Here is a 17,500-nt window from a genome sequence, read left to right as displayed (position 1 = left end):
AGAGAGAGAGAGAGAGAGAGAGAGAGAGAGAGAGAGAAAGAGAAAGAGAGTTAGAGAGAGAGAGAGAGAGAGAGAGAGAGAGAGAGAGAGAGAGAGAGAGAGAGAGAGAGAGAGAGAGAGATTGTGTTGCTTGACTTCTTAAATCAAACTTTTATTTATCTTTACAGATGGCAGCGGGTACCAGGCCTTGTATGAAAAACAATTATGGGTTTTACCCAATACACGTCGCAGCTCAATGTGCTGCCGCAAGTGCCATGGAGTGCATAATTGAAAACGGTAATGAGTCTAACACTATGGATATAACAAGTCTAATATCATTTTTGGATTTGATTGAGTAATAAGAATACGTAATGATGATGTGGTAAAGAGATATTCAATAAAGTCAACGCTGCTCTAAATGAATTATTTTCAATAAAACAATGGAAGGAAAGACTTACTTAAGAGGCATTCTGCTCATAGCGTATTTGATGATAAATTTGCAAGACCATATACATATCAAGAATGTTCAAGAAAAGTCACTTTAATGACAGCAAGCAGAATAAGTTTAGAAGATGAATTGGAATGATCCCCACAGTACTTCGAAAATTACATTGGCAATGTTTTGTGTAAAGACGGTGACATTGCATTGAGGCCATTCTTTTTTAAACTCTAAAAACTTGAGAAACATTGTCAAAAAACGCGGGAGATGGATGATATGGTGTCCGACAGAACCTCAGCCATTAAATTGGATGATTATAAACTGCTTGAGGCCTTATTATGTGCCATATGGCACTGAGTGGACATGTATCTGGCAATGCCTGCTATATCTATATGTAACCTAGGACTCGGTCATACTTGATTAGAATGGTGCCATGTGTTATAGTGGACCAAAACATATTCTGCGCCTATTGTTATCAATGTCGTAATAAATAGACTCATTGTCCCTTTGCTTTAACAATAATAGAGATGCGACTCTGACTTGGCAGTCAATCCTTCTTCGATATTAACAGTCACGGCTCTGACCGAGATAAATATTTAAATGTATAGTTATTTACAGGACTTTCTTCCACGTTTTTTGTTGAGGCAGATTGAACTGGAAAAAATGGGTCGCATGACACTACTACAGTAACACTAGTACGATTCCACAAACACCATTGTGCATATTTCATTCACCTGAAATGCACATTCCATGCTTTGCGTTGTCAATTTAGGCCGCTTTCTAAACAGAAGTAGCCCCAGTACATTTTATACTTCTAGATTTAGCTCACCTTCCCCCTTTACTCGTAATGGTTTCTAATGATTCTGCCTAAGGAGAGCAACAAAATATATTATGAAAAGTCATTTGATTCCATATACATATCAAATGAATCAGTCTAATCAATGTTCCTTTTTTAAATATATTATTGTTGTATTTCAAGTTTTCCTTTTAAAGTCAAGCATGAATTTTACAGGAACTTAAAGAAAAATAGATTAGAAAAATCTTGTTTTAGATTTAAACTCCAACAATTGATCAATTATCTATCATTGATAATGTAAATAATGGCGAGCCCGTAGAAAAATATTTTGCATAGAATCAATCTTACGGAACGCCTTTCAGTTTTTGCTCTTGTGTGAATAGTTCAGGGTCCCATCTTCGCCAATGTGATGAGACGGTTTTTGCTCAACGGGAGAAAACATCGGGTGCTTCCAATGTGATTCGAACCCACTATATTTTGAAGCAAATGTGAATGTCTTCCTCTTATACTTTGGGGTCTTGCTCGGCGATTGCCATCCCTTCATTGAGAATTGGGATCATTATAATGCAATCAATTTTTAAAAATATATTCATATTTTCTAGCTTTGAACGCTGGCTATACAAGAGAACAAATACTGGCTTTCAAAGACAAAGAACATAATCTACCCCTACATTCGGCTGTCAACGGGGGAAATATTACGGTAAGGAAAGTTACTAACCTTGACACAATGATCACACTTTGAGCATTATTCGAATAAAAAGATAATCACTCTTTGACGCAGCATTTCTAGGCCATGACTATTCTTTGTAGTTTTTTAACATGATATGATGTGATCCATAATATTATAGACCTAGCATAATATATTATACTTTATAGAATAGGATAGGGAAGAGATGTTTTTACTACGGGATAAAAATAAATAAGGGATGAAATATGGGACGAGGGACAAATGAAATCATTTTTTTTATTTTTGTTTGTTTGGTGACTTGATTGGTTCTTTTAATTTTTTTTCTTTGTTTGTTTGTTTGTTGTTTTGTCTTGTTTTGTTTTTGTTTGTGTTTGTTTGGTTGGTTCTTTTCTATGTTCATACTTTGGCAAGTCCATCTGCTATTCAAACCATTTTGCCACTCAAATAGTCTACTGTCTCTGTATTTCAGTCTAGAGTTGAATTTTTCTTTATATACTCAATCAGAGGCGATTAAGAAAAAAAAATCAAATCAAAACAACAACAACAAACAAAAAAGAAAAAAAGAAAAGCAGGACCCGGTGACTTTGCCTTATGTCAATGGTCTATTTATGCAATGATAAAGGTCGGCAAACTCTATACAACACGGACAAACATTACGTCGGTTATCATGTCATGGCTCACTAAACCTTTACAATTTACTTTGTCGCAGGTCAACTTCACACCCTTCCAGTGTTGCGAAACGATATTTACACTTTGTGTTAAAGATAATTATAACCCTTCAAATCTATTATGTATACGACATACATTTGTATTAATGTTTGGGTCTGATTGTGTTCGCTAACTTGTCTATTAAGGGGCGATATGGCAGGATGGATAAGGCACAACACTTATAGTTCGATGAGCTGGATTCGAGCCTGGTAGTCACAATCTTGTTTTCTCCTTGAGCAAGAGACAGTCCCCATTCCACACTTGGCGGCAATGCACTGTAGGTTATCTTGTTCTTATTACGAGGACGAGAGACGCATGCGCACAACCAACATGACGTTCTCTCTCTAATAACTTTTCCGTCGCTGACGTCACAGACTATGGGTGACGTCCAATCAAGGGACGCTACTCTTCCGCTAATCGCATTCCCAATAGAATATTGTCGGGCTATTTGTTGCTCTGACATTTTCTTCCTTTCTATCGTTGCTCACATGACCTAAATGTGCTTTTGGCTAACAACCCAGTATGTGCCTCACAGATCCTATGACAGAGAAGCATGCCTGAAAAAGTTTCCGTGATTCATACTGACTTGGTCCTTTGACCTCCCATGGTGGGCAGGAGTCACTTGCTGTATCTTCTGTCCCCTTAAATTTGTTTTCCAAGTTGCTTTCTGTCTTTGCCTTGGAATGGGATGGTTTGGTTTTGCCAGTCCTTGGCTGAGAGGAAAACAGTCAAGTGTTGAGTTTTAGTTTTGGGAGATGATTTTTCCCTTGTAAATCATTACTCTTATGTATTGGTTTTTGTTTCTGTTTTAAATATATTCTGAAAACATTTGAGTGTATTCCTCTTGGTGGGATCCTGTGCTGGTGTTTGGATGAGGCTTTTAGGTGATCTCAAATTAAGTACACGTTTCGAACATGGGACCTGGCGAGGCCAATTTTTTAAACATGTGTCTTTCCAGAGTACGGCAGTTAACTGGTTAAATAAATTAGGGTAAATATGATGAAAAATGCCGTTCAACTGACTTTAACTTTGTAATGTTCTAATGCACATCCTGTAAGCTAAAGCTGTAAAAGATATCTATGGTGACACAAAATGCTACAATGTTGATAAAAGGGAAGAATATGGAGGTTATTCCTTCATTACTTTGTGCGGAAAATTAGCCAAAAGATTCTTATATTTATTTTATGCCAGACCCCTGAACCAGGACGTAAAATGGTATCAATACAGGTAATGTATTTTTTCCCACAAAATTCTATGGTAATTTATCTTTTCAGAAAAGACCAAAACCGTCACTTAAGTAAACCTTTATAAAGCGGGAGAGCCGATTGTCCTTTTTAACCGAATATAAATAGATGCTTATAATTTTTTTTTAATTCATCTCCTCTGTGTTGATTAGCTAATATCGAACACATTAACGCATTAAAAAATGGGTCTTATTTGCTTTGAATTTCATTTTTTCCGCTACCTGACTAATCGAGTGAAGAGAAGGGTTTGTCTTCGGGTGATCATAGTTCAACGGAAAATAATGATTTATTTAGTTAATCATTCCACTGGCGAGTCCGTTGGTATTTTCTTCCGTTTTACTTCTATTACTTTAACATATCATTCCTTGTTTTACATATTCTTATGATTCAAGAAAATGCAGACTGATTCTTGGTTCTTTCGCGTATGACGTGTGTTTATGTGCCCTCGTGTCTGAGCGTGTTATATTCATTTTATGATATATCTGTCATATGTATCGCCTTCCTTTTTTCCTACGTGTTAAGTTTCGAGCGACGTCAAATCTTTAAACACAAGAATTAAAGACAATCCTAATGGCAGCTATCACATTTCAGTCAGGTCATATTAATATGAATATATATATATATATATATATATATATATATATATATATATATCGTAAATAATAAATTTATAAAGCAATTTATTCAAAAACATACTTCAGGGAATGCGTGCTTTACGTTGACAATAATAATAATAATAAATGGGATCAATAGTTCAACAAGTAATATCATGTTTTCTTGCAGGCTGTGCAGGTTTGTCTGAAGTCTGGAGCTTCTGTCAAAGTGCAACAGGTAAAAACATGTTTATGCATGAATGTCCTGCATATAGAGGGTCGGGACGGGGGTGCTTGTTTAGTGTGGCAAGGTGTCAACATAAAAGCAAAGCAACAACAACAATAACAAAGATAAAGACTGAAAAACACGGCTCACAGTTTTCGATTTACATTTATTTCAATCATGAATTAGATATTTTTAAGTCAGTACCTCAATTTTAATGTCATTCTGAGAAATATAATGTAAATGTTGCTGCTCGAAGCTCGAAGAAATAAATAACAATGTGAAATTGAATGTAAGCTTCAATTTAATTACGAAAACAGATAATATGGACGTTTCGGGTTCTCCCATTACAACAAACAGGATGAATGAAACACTACAGATGAATGAGATAATGTGGTAGTGGCGTTGTTTGAACAACAATGATGGTGATAATGATGATGATGATGATGTTGATGATGATGATGATGATGATGATGATGATGATGATGATGATGATGATGATGATGATGATGATGATGATGATGATGTTGAAAAAAAAAAAGAATAAAAATATTTAAGAAACATAAAAGAGCAGTCAGCCAGCTGGACGGAATAAAGGGAGAATTAAGTTGTTCACTCATTACATTACTTATCTATTCCAGGATGACGGGTCGACACCAGTCCATTTTGCAAGTGCTCAGGGAAACATGGAGATGATTGAGCTGATGGCCAGCATGCAAAAAGAATTTTTTCATGATGCCATTTTTATAAGAGACATAAACAAAATGACGCCTCTGCATAGGGCAGCCATCTTTGATCATTCTGTTGTGATGAGCTACCTACTAAATCACGTATGTAACCTCTTGTTTTTCCCATCAAATTATTTTTAAAAAGCACTATACAGCAAGACATAGCGGCAAAATATGAAAAGTTATCTTTCTAATATTGAATTTGCTCATTCATATCTCATCAATATCAATATAATATTAATATCAATATACAGAGAAAATAGGCAATATTCATTTCAATGGTCCATTCGATCAATTTAACGTTATAATGATTACAGATATTTGCTAAGAAAGAAATAAAAACCTCATGAAATATCTCATTAAATGTTGTCATTGTGCACGAAAGAACTGTTATTAATTATATTCAAATCTAAGTTATTTCCAATGACTCAAATTCCTAAAAATATAATATGTTTCTCCTTATAATTGATGAACAGTTTGAGCTTAAAAATTGAGTGTTTATATAGCGCAATATCCACTAAACGTGCTCAAAGCGCTTTACAAGGGGTCCCTGGCAAACAGCAACATTTAACAGGTAGGACGGGACATGACGCCTGTTAGGCGATATTACATTTTTTTTCGGACAGAGACAACGCTGTTAATGGCCAGGTACTCGTTTTACACCTGAGTACGGTGAGAGAACGTGAGTAAAGAGCCTTCTTCAAGGACTCAACTATGCGCCGAGCGAAACTTGAACCCAGGACCTTCCGATCCGAAAGCGAGGGACATACCACAAGACCAAATTATAGCCGAACAGATCACAACGAAAACTAAAAAAAAAAAGAAATAAGGTGAATAATCGTGACACCCAATATCTATTTAATCCATTGTCAAATAAGGCGCATATGGTTTGAGTAAACATTTCATAAATCTGATTACCCACATTCATTCTTATGGCTATATTAGTGTTAAAAAATATTATAGATCTAATGTTAAATAAGCACTAATTTTGTGCTGGATGTTCTATGAATCCTACATCTAGAACTCATCCAGTTATAATAGGTTTGCATTTCGTTTTATATAAATCCTAATCTTGGTTAAATGCGCCATAGAAATACTATTCAATATCATTATAATTAATAATTGCTATTATTATTATTATTATTATTATTATTATTATTATTATTATTATTATTATTATTATTATTATTATTATTATTATTATTATTATTATTATTATTATTATTATTATTATTATTATTATTATTATTATTATTATTAATAATAATATTTGAGGGGGCTTATATCAACATTAAAAAGAAGACATCCAGTCATTACCATTTATCTATGATTTATGATTTTAAATTATTTTATTTTTAGGGAGCAGACTTAGACTCCAAAGATTGCAAAGATCGTACACCTCTTCTTCTGGCTGCCTCTAAAGGTTGCTGGCAGGCAGTCCAATTACTCATCAGCAAAGGAGCAGATGTCAATGTCAAGGACAAAAAGAACCGGAACTTTCTTCATTTAGCTATTCGTTTTGGCGGGAAACTCGAGGAGATAGGGGGAGCTGATTTTATAAAGGTAATTTATAATTCCTGTCACAGAAACATCTCGTATTTGTTGATTCTGACTGCATACTCTAATTTCTTTGTACGTCCGTGTCATGAAAATATTACATGAATGTTGCCTTTAAAGTTGAAATTTAGTGGAAAAGAGTAAAACAAAAATTACACAGATTTGTAACACAATTAAACACCCACCCACACACACACACACACATATATATATATATATATATATATATATATATATATATATATATATATATATATATATTATTGACACATCTGTATGTGATTCGGATCATAAGGATATTGAAGACACCCACTCCTTAGTGTCAGGTAGATTGAATCAATAGCATTATATTATTGTACTCATTTCAGGACATAAAGACCTTACAGAATGCAAAGGATGACTTTGGATGTACACCTGTCCATTACGCTTCCAAGGAAGGCCATCTTTTGGCCTTGGACGATCTAATCAGAATGGGAGCCCTTCTTAATCTAAAAAATAACGCAAAACAAAGTCCGCTACATTTTGCAGCGAGGTAAGATATAAGCCTCGCTTGCTTTTAGAAGTGAAAAGTAAAGTAGCAAACGTCCACTAGACCCATTGGCTAAAGTTTATCTTGGCTTTCCTTTTTTTTTTAAACTTTGCGGACAGTTCATGTGTTTCCCAAAACATGTTGTAAGTCATAAATATCAAGTGAACAGCACAGCTAATTCCAATATGAGGGGAAATATCCATGACATGTACACAGCGTCTAAGAAAAAGGGTGCCATGTGAGTGCATAATTAATTTTTAAATACTATGCACACGTATAATCAGTTAATGATTTCATATTTTACGTACAGTATTTTATGAATATTGTTACAAAAAGCAGATGAAAACAGTTACCTTCTGCCCTACAGATCACCAGGAGTATAAAGATGTTAGAATTTTTATCTCTTTCTCTTATCAAAAATGTGTTAATGATACGTCAATGTTTTAAAGATTTCAAAAGTAATGGTTAAAATCACCGGAATAAATAAGCTTATTTGGAGCTAAACATACACAATTATGCAATATATTGTATTTTTTCTATTTCCTCCTCTGCGGTTTAGATATGGACGGCTAAATACTTGCAAGCGTCTTCTAAACAGCATCCATGGTCCTAACATTATCAATGAGACAGACGGGAACGGATTAACAGCACTTCACATCGCTGCAGAAAATGGACATACCAAAGTCATCCAGTTGTTGCTAGCTAGAGGGGCGGTTGTCAACAAGTAAGCTAAAGCATGAAACCTGTGAAATCTGAGTCCACATCGTTCTGAAGTTGCTTAAATTGATTTAACGTAACAAAATGTGACAAGCCGCAAGGGACAATTTTGGACCCAACTTCTTGTAGCCATCGTGAGCAAACAAGTAGAGGTCGATCGTGAGCCTTTGAAAGCCAGAAAAAAAATTTCAGTTACAAATGAGAGAAGAGAGACAGTATTCATATCGAAAGTTGAAAAAGCAACTTCAATTGAAAGACGTCGGATCGAATAATTAAAACTTTGTTGTTTGTTGTTTGCTCTCAAAGTGCTCTCGACAGATTCGTTTTAGGTTTCAATTATGTAATTCGAATTGGATTAAAGATTGAAAAGAGAAAGTTTTAAAAACTAATCCCTAATCTTTGAGAGAAGCTCATTTTAACCAGCGATCGAGTTCTATTAATAAATATTAAGTTGACAAATTTGAGGTTTATTATAGTCAAAATAGTGTTCTGACTGGATTGATGTGGATCCTGGACATAATGCTGTGCTATTGTTTTTATTGGATTGCGAACTGAACGTAACCCTCATTTGTTCTACCATAGAAGCTTAATACTCTATGTAAGACAGGTTGTCAATATCCAGCGTGTTCTACATGGTCGGTGTCATTCATGTGATCATACTGATTCATGTTTTAAGGTTCTACAGAATAAACTATGCCAACCCAATCATACTCACATACTATCTGACCAATCGTCTTAAAACAGTGTAATGTCAAGATAAGCACGATGCTTAAATCAGATTTCAAAGTAAAACTTATGATATTTGAGATAAGACAAATGACTTCATTAATTAAAGAGAATCGTGAGTTATTTTTTTTTACTTTAAACTAAAAAATCAACACGATAGATAAAAAAACAAACATCCACAAAATCAGCCTAACTGTTCGGGATGGAAGTTTTTTCATAATATTTTGGGATTGTTTTCTTGTTTTGTTTGGCATTGTTTCATACACACTTTTTCAGATCTTATATCAGCGCCTTCCCTTTAATTTGTCTTCATTTAGCTCATTCCGACATAATACTGGGTTGTCGCTGTGGGTCACATAAATTGTTTTGATATTTGAGCGCTTTGAGGTTTCGACGAAAGGCGCCATAGAAATATTATTATTATTATTATTATTATTATTATTATTATTATTATTATTATTATTATTATTATTATTATTATTATTATTATTATTATTCAGAGACTATGAAAGCAACACGGCTCTCCACTATGCAGCAGCCAATGGGTGGACTCACAGTATCAAGATCCTGTTGAGTGTCAAGACTAACTTGCTGGATATGGGCAACGCGGATGAGGTATGAAGTTGTATAATCATCGTGGTACATAAGGAGTGATAGATTAACATTTCGAAGCAGTAACATACTAGATGTACATATTATGTCCGAGGTCTTGATGTCATGCTTTAAGCAATTCATGGACCATAACTTCCTGGTTAAAAACGTGCACGTTTAAAACGTTATCTATAAGCTGATGCGCCTATCCCATTAAAGTCTTATTGCGGTGTTGCTGCGACGGGCATTTGGTTTTTATTTTCCTTGATAAGTTCAAGGACCTCTTCGCTTTCAAAGTTTATAACGAAAACATGTTTTTAAAATTAATTTTTATCTTTTCGGTCACTATTAGCTTTATGTTTTTCCCGATCACTCAAACAGGACACAGCATTACATGCCGCCGCCAAGAATGGACAAACATCAGCCGTGAGGTTGCTCCTTACAATGGGTGCAGGTTTCCTAGAGAACAAAGAAGGATGCAGATTCATGGATTATGTCATACAGTTTAAAAACCAAGAAGTAGCAGCAGCAGCTGTCAGCCACGATCGGTAATACTCTCTCTCTCTCTCCCCCTCTCTCTCTCTCTCTCTCTCTCTCTCTCTCTCTCTCTCCCCCTCTCTCTCTCTCTCTCTCTCTCTCTCTCTCTCTCTCTCTCTTCTTTCTCTTTTGTGTGTTTTTGTTCTAACGTATCGTCACATATATACACACAGATTCTGCCATATCTATCAATCAATCTACCTTTTCATCTACAGATGAAACTAAAATTTAAATTGAGTTTACCTTCACAAAGTAATGTAACGCAACCATGGTGACAAAATTCAGAAAGTGATCACTTCCTGATAATCGTCGACAACAAAATTGAAGAAGTGAACTCAATTTTTTAAAAGCGTTAATTACATTCTCTTTTTAATCTTAATATGAATTCGAACACCCTTCAGTTGTGATTTGCCGTTTGATTAAAAACTCTTCTAAATCTAGATACATCGTCCTGGCTTCTCTAAATATATGCCTGATAAGACTTGACCAATTCGAAAAGATGTCCATGTGCATTTGTTTTTTTTTTTTTTTTGTTTTTTTTCATGATGCCCTTCCGCCAAGGCAACATTAGCAGAGCTGCCAACTTGAAATGTTAAAAATTCGTAGTTTCCAAGGGAAAAAATGAAACAGTCACAATAAATAGCATTACAAATCAATTATTTGCCCTCAACATAATCAAGAATGCTCTTAAATACAGTTTCTAAGCAACCAAAGTCTCCTTTTCAAGAAGATTTATTGATTCAAAAACGTCTATGCAGTTCTCTACCTGGGCCAAAAATTCGTTATTCTATGAATTTTAGTAGTACTCGGCAGGTCTGCATTAGATATTGTAACCAAGGAGTTCCATGTAGGAATATAGATGATCCAACAAACAAGATATCTGATCTCAACAGGATTGAGCAAATTGAGGTTAATAATCTTGCCCAAGAAAAAACAAAACGAAAGTGCCTGAAGCTGGACTCGAACCCGGGACTTTCCGGAGCACAGTGCAATGCCTTAACTGCTCGACCACTTCGCCCCCTTATACATTTGTATTTTTTTAATTACGCCATTTCGCAACGGTACCATACGATCCCGTCGCCTGGGCATTGCATAAAGGAATATAGATAATCCATCAAAATGTTGTCCAAGTGAGCAAATAGGATTCAATAGTCTCATGACACGTCCGCCCAGCAAACAGCAAAGAAAATCGGTACTTTTTATTCTTCATGCAGGCTAGGGCTTTTTCACAGGTCATGTGATCAGAATGTATAAAAGTCAAAACATGATCAGATTCATAATTATTTTCTCCTCTGGATACACTTATATCGGAGAAGTATTTCATAAGGGCGGTGATGGAGATAATGGCGTCCGCCATTGTTCCCATAGTTTATAACCAGTTACTATGCGTCATTACCAGGGAATTTACGTCACGATTGTTGAACACTATTGGGGGTTAATAATCTTGCCCAAGGAAAGAAAAAACCCAAAGTGCCTGAAGCGGGGCTCGAACCCGGGACTTTCCGGGGCACAGTACAATGCCTTAACTGCCCGACCACTACGTCCCCTTATACATTTGTATAGTTTATGTTAATTAATGAGTATACATTTCATCAACAGCTGGCAAGAGATACTTAGCATGTGCTCCAAGCCATATGGCTGTGTCTTCTTGGGTCTTATTCAGCATTTGCCGGACGTCTGTATGGTAAGCACACCATTATGTCCCGCCCTGGCCCACGCAGTGACAAAATATCAAACATTTCTATTGCGAAAAACCTTGATTCTACTTGTTAAGCAACGATTTTTTTGCGTTGTAATTAAGTTATTATTAGTACAATGATGATGATGATAATGATTATTATTATTATCATTATTATTATTATTATTATTATTATTATTATTATTATTATTATTATTATTATTATTATTATTATTATTATTATTATTATTATTATTATTATTATCGAGTAATTGACGAACGTTGTTCTTAGAAGAAAGAGAAAAATTGAGATACAGACCGCCACATTTTCAAAAAATTAACACGGTGTCTTTATTCCCACAGAATGTCTTAGACAGATGCCAAACAGCGTCAGAGGATGATCAACGAAATAAAAATTATCACGTATGTATCATTAGATAAGTAGGAGGTGTACAGTATATGTGATGTTCCTTATTATTTTATTTCTGATTCTACCACCCGTTGAATATTTTCCACAATGCATTTAAAACGCTGTTCTTTAGAGTGCTTTTATCCAGGTTTCTGACATGGTTAACGGATGGAAATAATTATTGCTAGCTACCCTTTGGGTACGACACTAATTTTTCACAAAGTACTTTTTGGTAGATCTAACGTATCATGAGTCAATTAAAAATTCGATTGCACCTGGGATTAATATCGATCTCTTTATTTGTGAAGAGATATCGCTACTAGCCTTGCTATTGCTCTTTGATTATAAACAAAAATAGTTGGGGATATATTTTGCAATTATGGGGTCCCGATAGCTCAGTTGGTTGAGCATTCGCTTCACACACAAAGGGACTGAGATCGATCCCGGGTGCAGTCGAGGTTTTTTTCTGACCCCCCCTTTTCCCCCAGCAGTGAACGGGTAGCTGAGCCTGTAAGATTTGGTGGAAAGTACTTTGCGATAGACTAGCGTCCTATCCAAAGGATAGCTAGCAATTGCTAATGTCCATTTCACGCCACAGAAACCGGGATAAACTCCGGCTCCATGGGCCCAATGGCTCTGAAGGACTACTTAATATTGCAATTAGCAGAGTAGGTTTAAGTTGAATCAAAATATGAAATTGTCCGGCTATGTGGTGTTGTGGTATGACACTTGCTTTCGGATAGGAAGGTCCTGGATTCGAGCCCCGCTCGGCGCATAGATGTGTCCTTGAAAAAGGCTCTCTTCTCACATTCTCCCGCCGTACTCAGGTGCAAAATTAGTACCTGGCCGTTAGCAGCAATGTCTCTTTTTTTAAAAATTGTGATATCGCTTAACAGGAGTGAGTTCTCGTTCTACATGTTAAGTGTTGCTTTGGCCAGGAACCCCTAGTAAAGCACTTTGAGCGTGTTTAGTAGATATTGCTCTATACAAAAGCTCTCGTTTTTTGTTTTTCTTTTGTTTGTTTGTTTTGTTTTGTTTTGTTTTTTGGGGTTTTTTTTTTTGGTGTTGTTTGTTTTTTTTTTGGTTTTTTTTTTTGGTTTTTTTTTTTTTTTTTGGGGGGGGGGGGGGGGGGTATGTTTAATACATCAAAGTCTGAATGAGCTTAATAGTAGTCTTGATGGAAATTATATATATTATTAATGATGTGATACACATGATATATACAGCTATTTAATAATCCAGTTTTCTAATCACTCATCAGGTTCTCTACAATTTTGCCTACCTCGAAAGACCGCAGGGAATGGTTGGGGATGATTGCAGTAAAAACCCCAAAGAAGAAGCCTGTGTGCCAATGAAGGCTTTACTGGTATGACAACAAAATCCCCCTCCTCCTCCTCCTCCTCCTCCTCCTCATCATCATCATCATCATCATCACCATTGCCACCATTGTCGTTGTTAAAAGATGTTAAAATTGACTTTTTAAGTTTTTAAACTGTACAATGTTATTTGATGGACATGCGCTACTGTTAAGAATGAATTTCATTTATTAAACTTTTGAAGTCTCAAATATTAACATTTTAACTATTGCCACTTTAAATTGATGTTTGGAATCTAGTTTAGCATAAAACATGTTTCGGCTTTGTCGGTCATTGTATCATTCACATCGGTATACGGTTCTCACCCTAAAAATATTAATGGCGACATTACATACTCATAAAAAAAGCCACAGCCCAATAAAATTATGTCTCCTTTACTCCAGTGCCATCTCATATGAGGTCGAGTGGAATGGGGCTTGTACCTGTCTGCTGCATTTTTCACTTGTCATCCCAGTTCAGCTCTTGATGTCGTCAAGCAATGATCTTCGGGAGCGGCCTCTTGGCATCTTGCCCTCTACTTTGTCTTCGGCGATGATTTTTCAGATGGAGTTATGCTTTATTTTGTATGACCAAAGTCCTGGTCTTCATTGATTTCAATAATTCCGGGCGCAGGTTGAAAATAATTCACACTGTTTCATCGGTCATTTTTTGTTTCCAGCTTATTCTCCCCACGAGTGATGATGTCAGGATAGATTAGATCAAGCTCTACCTCTAAAGGTTATCCTCCCTTTTTCTGTTTTCAGACTATGGTGGAATTTAACCGGGTTAATTGCTTGTCTCATCCAGTTTGTGTCACATTCCTGAAACGAAAATGGTAAGATTATAATGATATTAAAAAAGTCAAGAAAAGGTTAAGTATGTATCCAAAAAAGGTCACCTTATCTAACGTTCTTCTAGATCAATGCAGGAAATAATCAAATATAATAGGTACTCGACATGTAAATAACATTACGATTACAGATATAGCCTTTATTCTCTTTTCTTCAAATGTAATGAACAAAAATTAATTTAATAGCTTCAGAAAAGAACAAAATACCAAACATAGACGACCGTTTTGGGCTAAAATCTCTTCTTCAGCCGATGATAAAAACAATAAAACATAAATACATCACTTCAAATCCAGACTGACGATAGAGAAATATTTGGCACAAGATAACAAACTTTATAGAAAATATCACATAAAATATTTTACACAGATAAATTAGATGCCTAAACCGCCTAGAAGCTTTTTAAATGTGGTTGTACAGAAGATTGCTTAACATCAAATGGTCAAGTAAAATAGCAAACGAAGAAGTTTTGCGTAGAATCGGGAAATCCATACAGATTGTGAAAACCATCAGAAAAAGGCAAATGGGCTTTCTTGGCCATGTGTAGCGACGAGGGCACATTGAAAGCCTAACACTTGGTGGCTACATAAAAGGATATAGAGCTCGTGGTCGTCAGAGGTTGACGTTCCTGACCAGTTTTAGGCTGACAACGAGCAACATCCCTACAAACTGCGAGTACATGAGGGAGGCAGAGGTTAGATCGTCGTGGAGGCATTTATGAAAGGCAACGTGCATACAAGCACAGGCCACGGATAAGTAAGTAGCTGACGTAAACTAGATGTCTTAATGAGAATAATTATTGATATCAGAACTTGACAACGTTTTTAAGTGATACAGTTGTTTTTCCTGTCAGTATGTCATCGTTTGCGTCTTTAATATATGTAACTTACCATATTTTACAGGGCAAAATATGGAGGCATAATATACACGGCCTATCTACTAGTCTATATGGCTTTTCTGGCATGTCTGACTAGCTTTGTTCTCACCCATAACTCTATGAAGGTATGTATCAGATAAAAATCTGGTAAAAGCGCGCACGCGCGCGTGTGTTTGTGTGTTTGTGTGTGTATAGATTATAAAAACAAAAATCATGAAATAATAGTGCTCAACTTTTTGATAAAAGGAGATATTTATAAAATATTTCAAGTATAATTATGATCACCTTTTACAATATTATTGTTTCGAGCATTCGCTCTGATCAGGAAGTGAAGTGAAGTGGAAAAAAATATATATAATACATATTAAATTACATGATAGAGTATAATATAGATGAAATAATATATATATGTATGCTACTATTATATTATACTGGAAGACAACAGTGTTGCAACAAAGGTAAAAAGTCATATGGATTCGAGTAATTAAGATATTGCGATTTTTTGAAAAATCTGAATTTAGGATAAGATAAAATCGTCTTTTGATATAAATAAATGTCGATTAGAAGGAAACTATAATAGCCACGAGGCAGGGATGCCATTAATGTTTCAACCCCTTAAAGTAAAACCCCAAAGCAAGTCATCATACTTCTTAGTGTAATCTCCAACCAAACTTTGTCAAATTTTTCTCGAAGTATACTCCATAATCTAAATCAACGTAATGAATTCATTGTTACATATATCTATCTGTGTTTAGTTTTTCTGTTGTTTCAACAAATTTAACACAATGAACCAGCACTTTTTTGCGGAGACATCAGCTACAGCTTTTTTTTTAGATTTACATAATAATAATTTAGAAAATTGAGCCAGTGTAATCAATTCCCCATTAATATGAATAATATGAGTGTTGTAAATGACTTAATCAGACGATTTACAGTAATTGTTTACATCTAACAGCATTACGATGGAGGCATGGGTAAGAATGAGAGCACCAACCACCTTTACGGCAATGATGAATACGGCTATTACTACTCAGTTCCCATCGCTGGCACCCTCTGGTTTATTGCGGCATATTGCCTTGTTAACGTCATCAAGGAAATTGGTCAGATTATATCCCAGGTACTAAAGTATTTTTTTCCCCTTTCAATTAAATAGCAAAACTCAGTCTTATTATGCGAGGAATAAGGCTAAGTATGCACAACTTACTACAAAATGCAACGGTAAACCGTTCAGGTTTGTTTCAATGTAGCAATACAACAATAATATATCAATATAATTACATGTTGTTACATGTTGCACTATTATAGATTTCACCACATTAGCTAACCGAATCCTAGTTTGCCCATGTGTATCGCATAGCTGATTCTTGTTGAAATTGTATGTTTTATTTGAAGGAATGTGTCACTTACATTTTATATTTGTTGTATAAACATTTCTCAGGGCTATTTGATTTACACAAGTGAATGAAATGTTAGTCTATCAACCTTAAGTCCTTAGTGTTTCATTCATCGTATTTTGTTGATAAAGGGAGACCCTTAACGTCCACATTATCTATCCTTGTTTATTATATTGAAGCTTAAATTCAATTTGCTATTGTTATCAACCTGAAGAAATAGAAAACATGTGACGTATCCTTATAATAATGTACTCAGACTGTGTTAAAGACACAACTAAAGAAAAAAAAGTTAATAAATGAGCATCCCTGTAATACTAATAATAATTAGACGAATAGTACTTCTATGAATGACTCAACAAAGGCAACGGCAAATATGACTTTAATTAATTTCACGCTCTACAATTCATTAACAGTTTATATAAAGACAATACATGATTTAATCAATGAAGAATTCTGGAATACAACATCTCCTTACATTGTCTATTCTTCCTTTTTAAAACCATTCCTATGAAACCAGAGACAACAATATTTCATGGAAATGCAAAATTACCTAGAATGGTCTTTATACTTGACGACGTTGATATTCGTGATACCGTTTCTGATGCACCGGTCTTATCACTGGCAATGGGAATGCGGTGCAATTGCCGTCTTCCTGGCTTGGTTCAACTGTTTGGTCTTTTTACAAAGGTAAGCTCATTCATGAGGCCTGGGGGGCGAAGTGGCCGAGTGATTAATGCATTGTACTGTGGCTCGGAAGGTACCGGATTCGAGCCCCGCTTCTGGTGCCTTCGTTTTATTCTTGTGCAATATTATTAACCCCCAATTTGCTCATCTTGGAAAACATGGGTGGTTCCTGTTGACATCAAATGCTTGTTTGATAGATT

The 17,500-nt window shown here is 35.4% G+C and overlaps 1 protein-coding gene across 1 annotated transcript in view; it reads left to right on the top strand.

Moving 5' to 3' along the window:
- LOC144975364 (transient receptor potential cation channel subfamily A member 1-like) overlaps nucleotides 1–17,500 on the top strand; it is a 43,659-nt gene that overhangs the window by 16,558 nt on the left and 9,601 nt on the right. Inside the window, exons 5-20 of the mRNA XM_078919372.1 lie at nucleotides 168–276; nucleotides 1,817–1,914; nucleotides 4,638–4,685; nucleotides 5,312–5,500; nucleotides 6,758–6,961; nucleotides 7,324–7,487; nucleotides 8,044–8,208; nucleotides 9,428–9,542; nucleotides 9,900–10,066; nucleotides 11,655–11,739; nucleotides 12,097–12,156; nucleotides 13,404–13,508; nucleotides 14,262–14,332; nucleotides 15,248–15,347; nucleotides 16,178–16,339; nucleotides 17,134–17,303. Of these exons, the coding sequence (XP_078775498.1) occupies nucleotides 168–276; nucleotides 1,817–1,914; nucleotides 4,638–4,685; nucleotides 5,312–5,500; nucleotides 6,758–6,961; nucleotides 7,324–7,487; nucleotides 8,044–8,208; nucleotides 9,428–9,542; nucleotides 9,900–10,066; nucleotides 11,655–11,739; nucleotides 12,097–12,156; nucleotides 13,404–13,508; nucleotides 14,262–14,332; nucleotides 15,248–15,347; nucleotides 16,178–16,339; nucleotides 17,134–17,303 (2,012 nt within the window). The remainder of the gene's footprint in view (nucleotides 1–167; nucleotides 277–1,816; nucleotides 1,915–4,637; nucleotides 4,686–5,311; nucleotides 5,501–6,757; nucleotides 6,962–7,323; nucleotides 7,488–8,043; nucleotides 8,209–9,427; nucleotides 9,543–9,899; nucleotides 10,067–11,654; nucleotides 11,740–12,096; nucleotides 12,157–13,403; nucleotides 13,509–14,261; nucleotides 14,333–15,247; nucleotides 15,348–16,177; nucleotides 16,340–17,133; nucleotides 17,304–17,500) is intronic.

The sequence above is a fragment of the Berghia stephanieae genome, chromosome 1 (genome assembly GCF_034508935.2).
Source record: "Berghia stephanieae isolate SIO BIC M18660-M18661 chromosome 1, UCSD_Bste_1.3, whole genome shotgun sequence".
Taxonomy (NCBI): Eukaryota; Metazoa; Mollusca; class Gastropoda; order Nudibranchia; family Aeolidiidae; genus Berghia; species Berghia stephanieae.
Note: the sequence above shows the minus strand (reverse complement) of the source record. Positions and strands in the feature narration are given on the sequence as shown.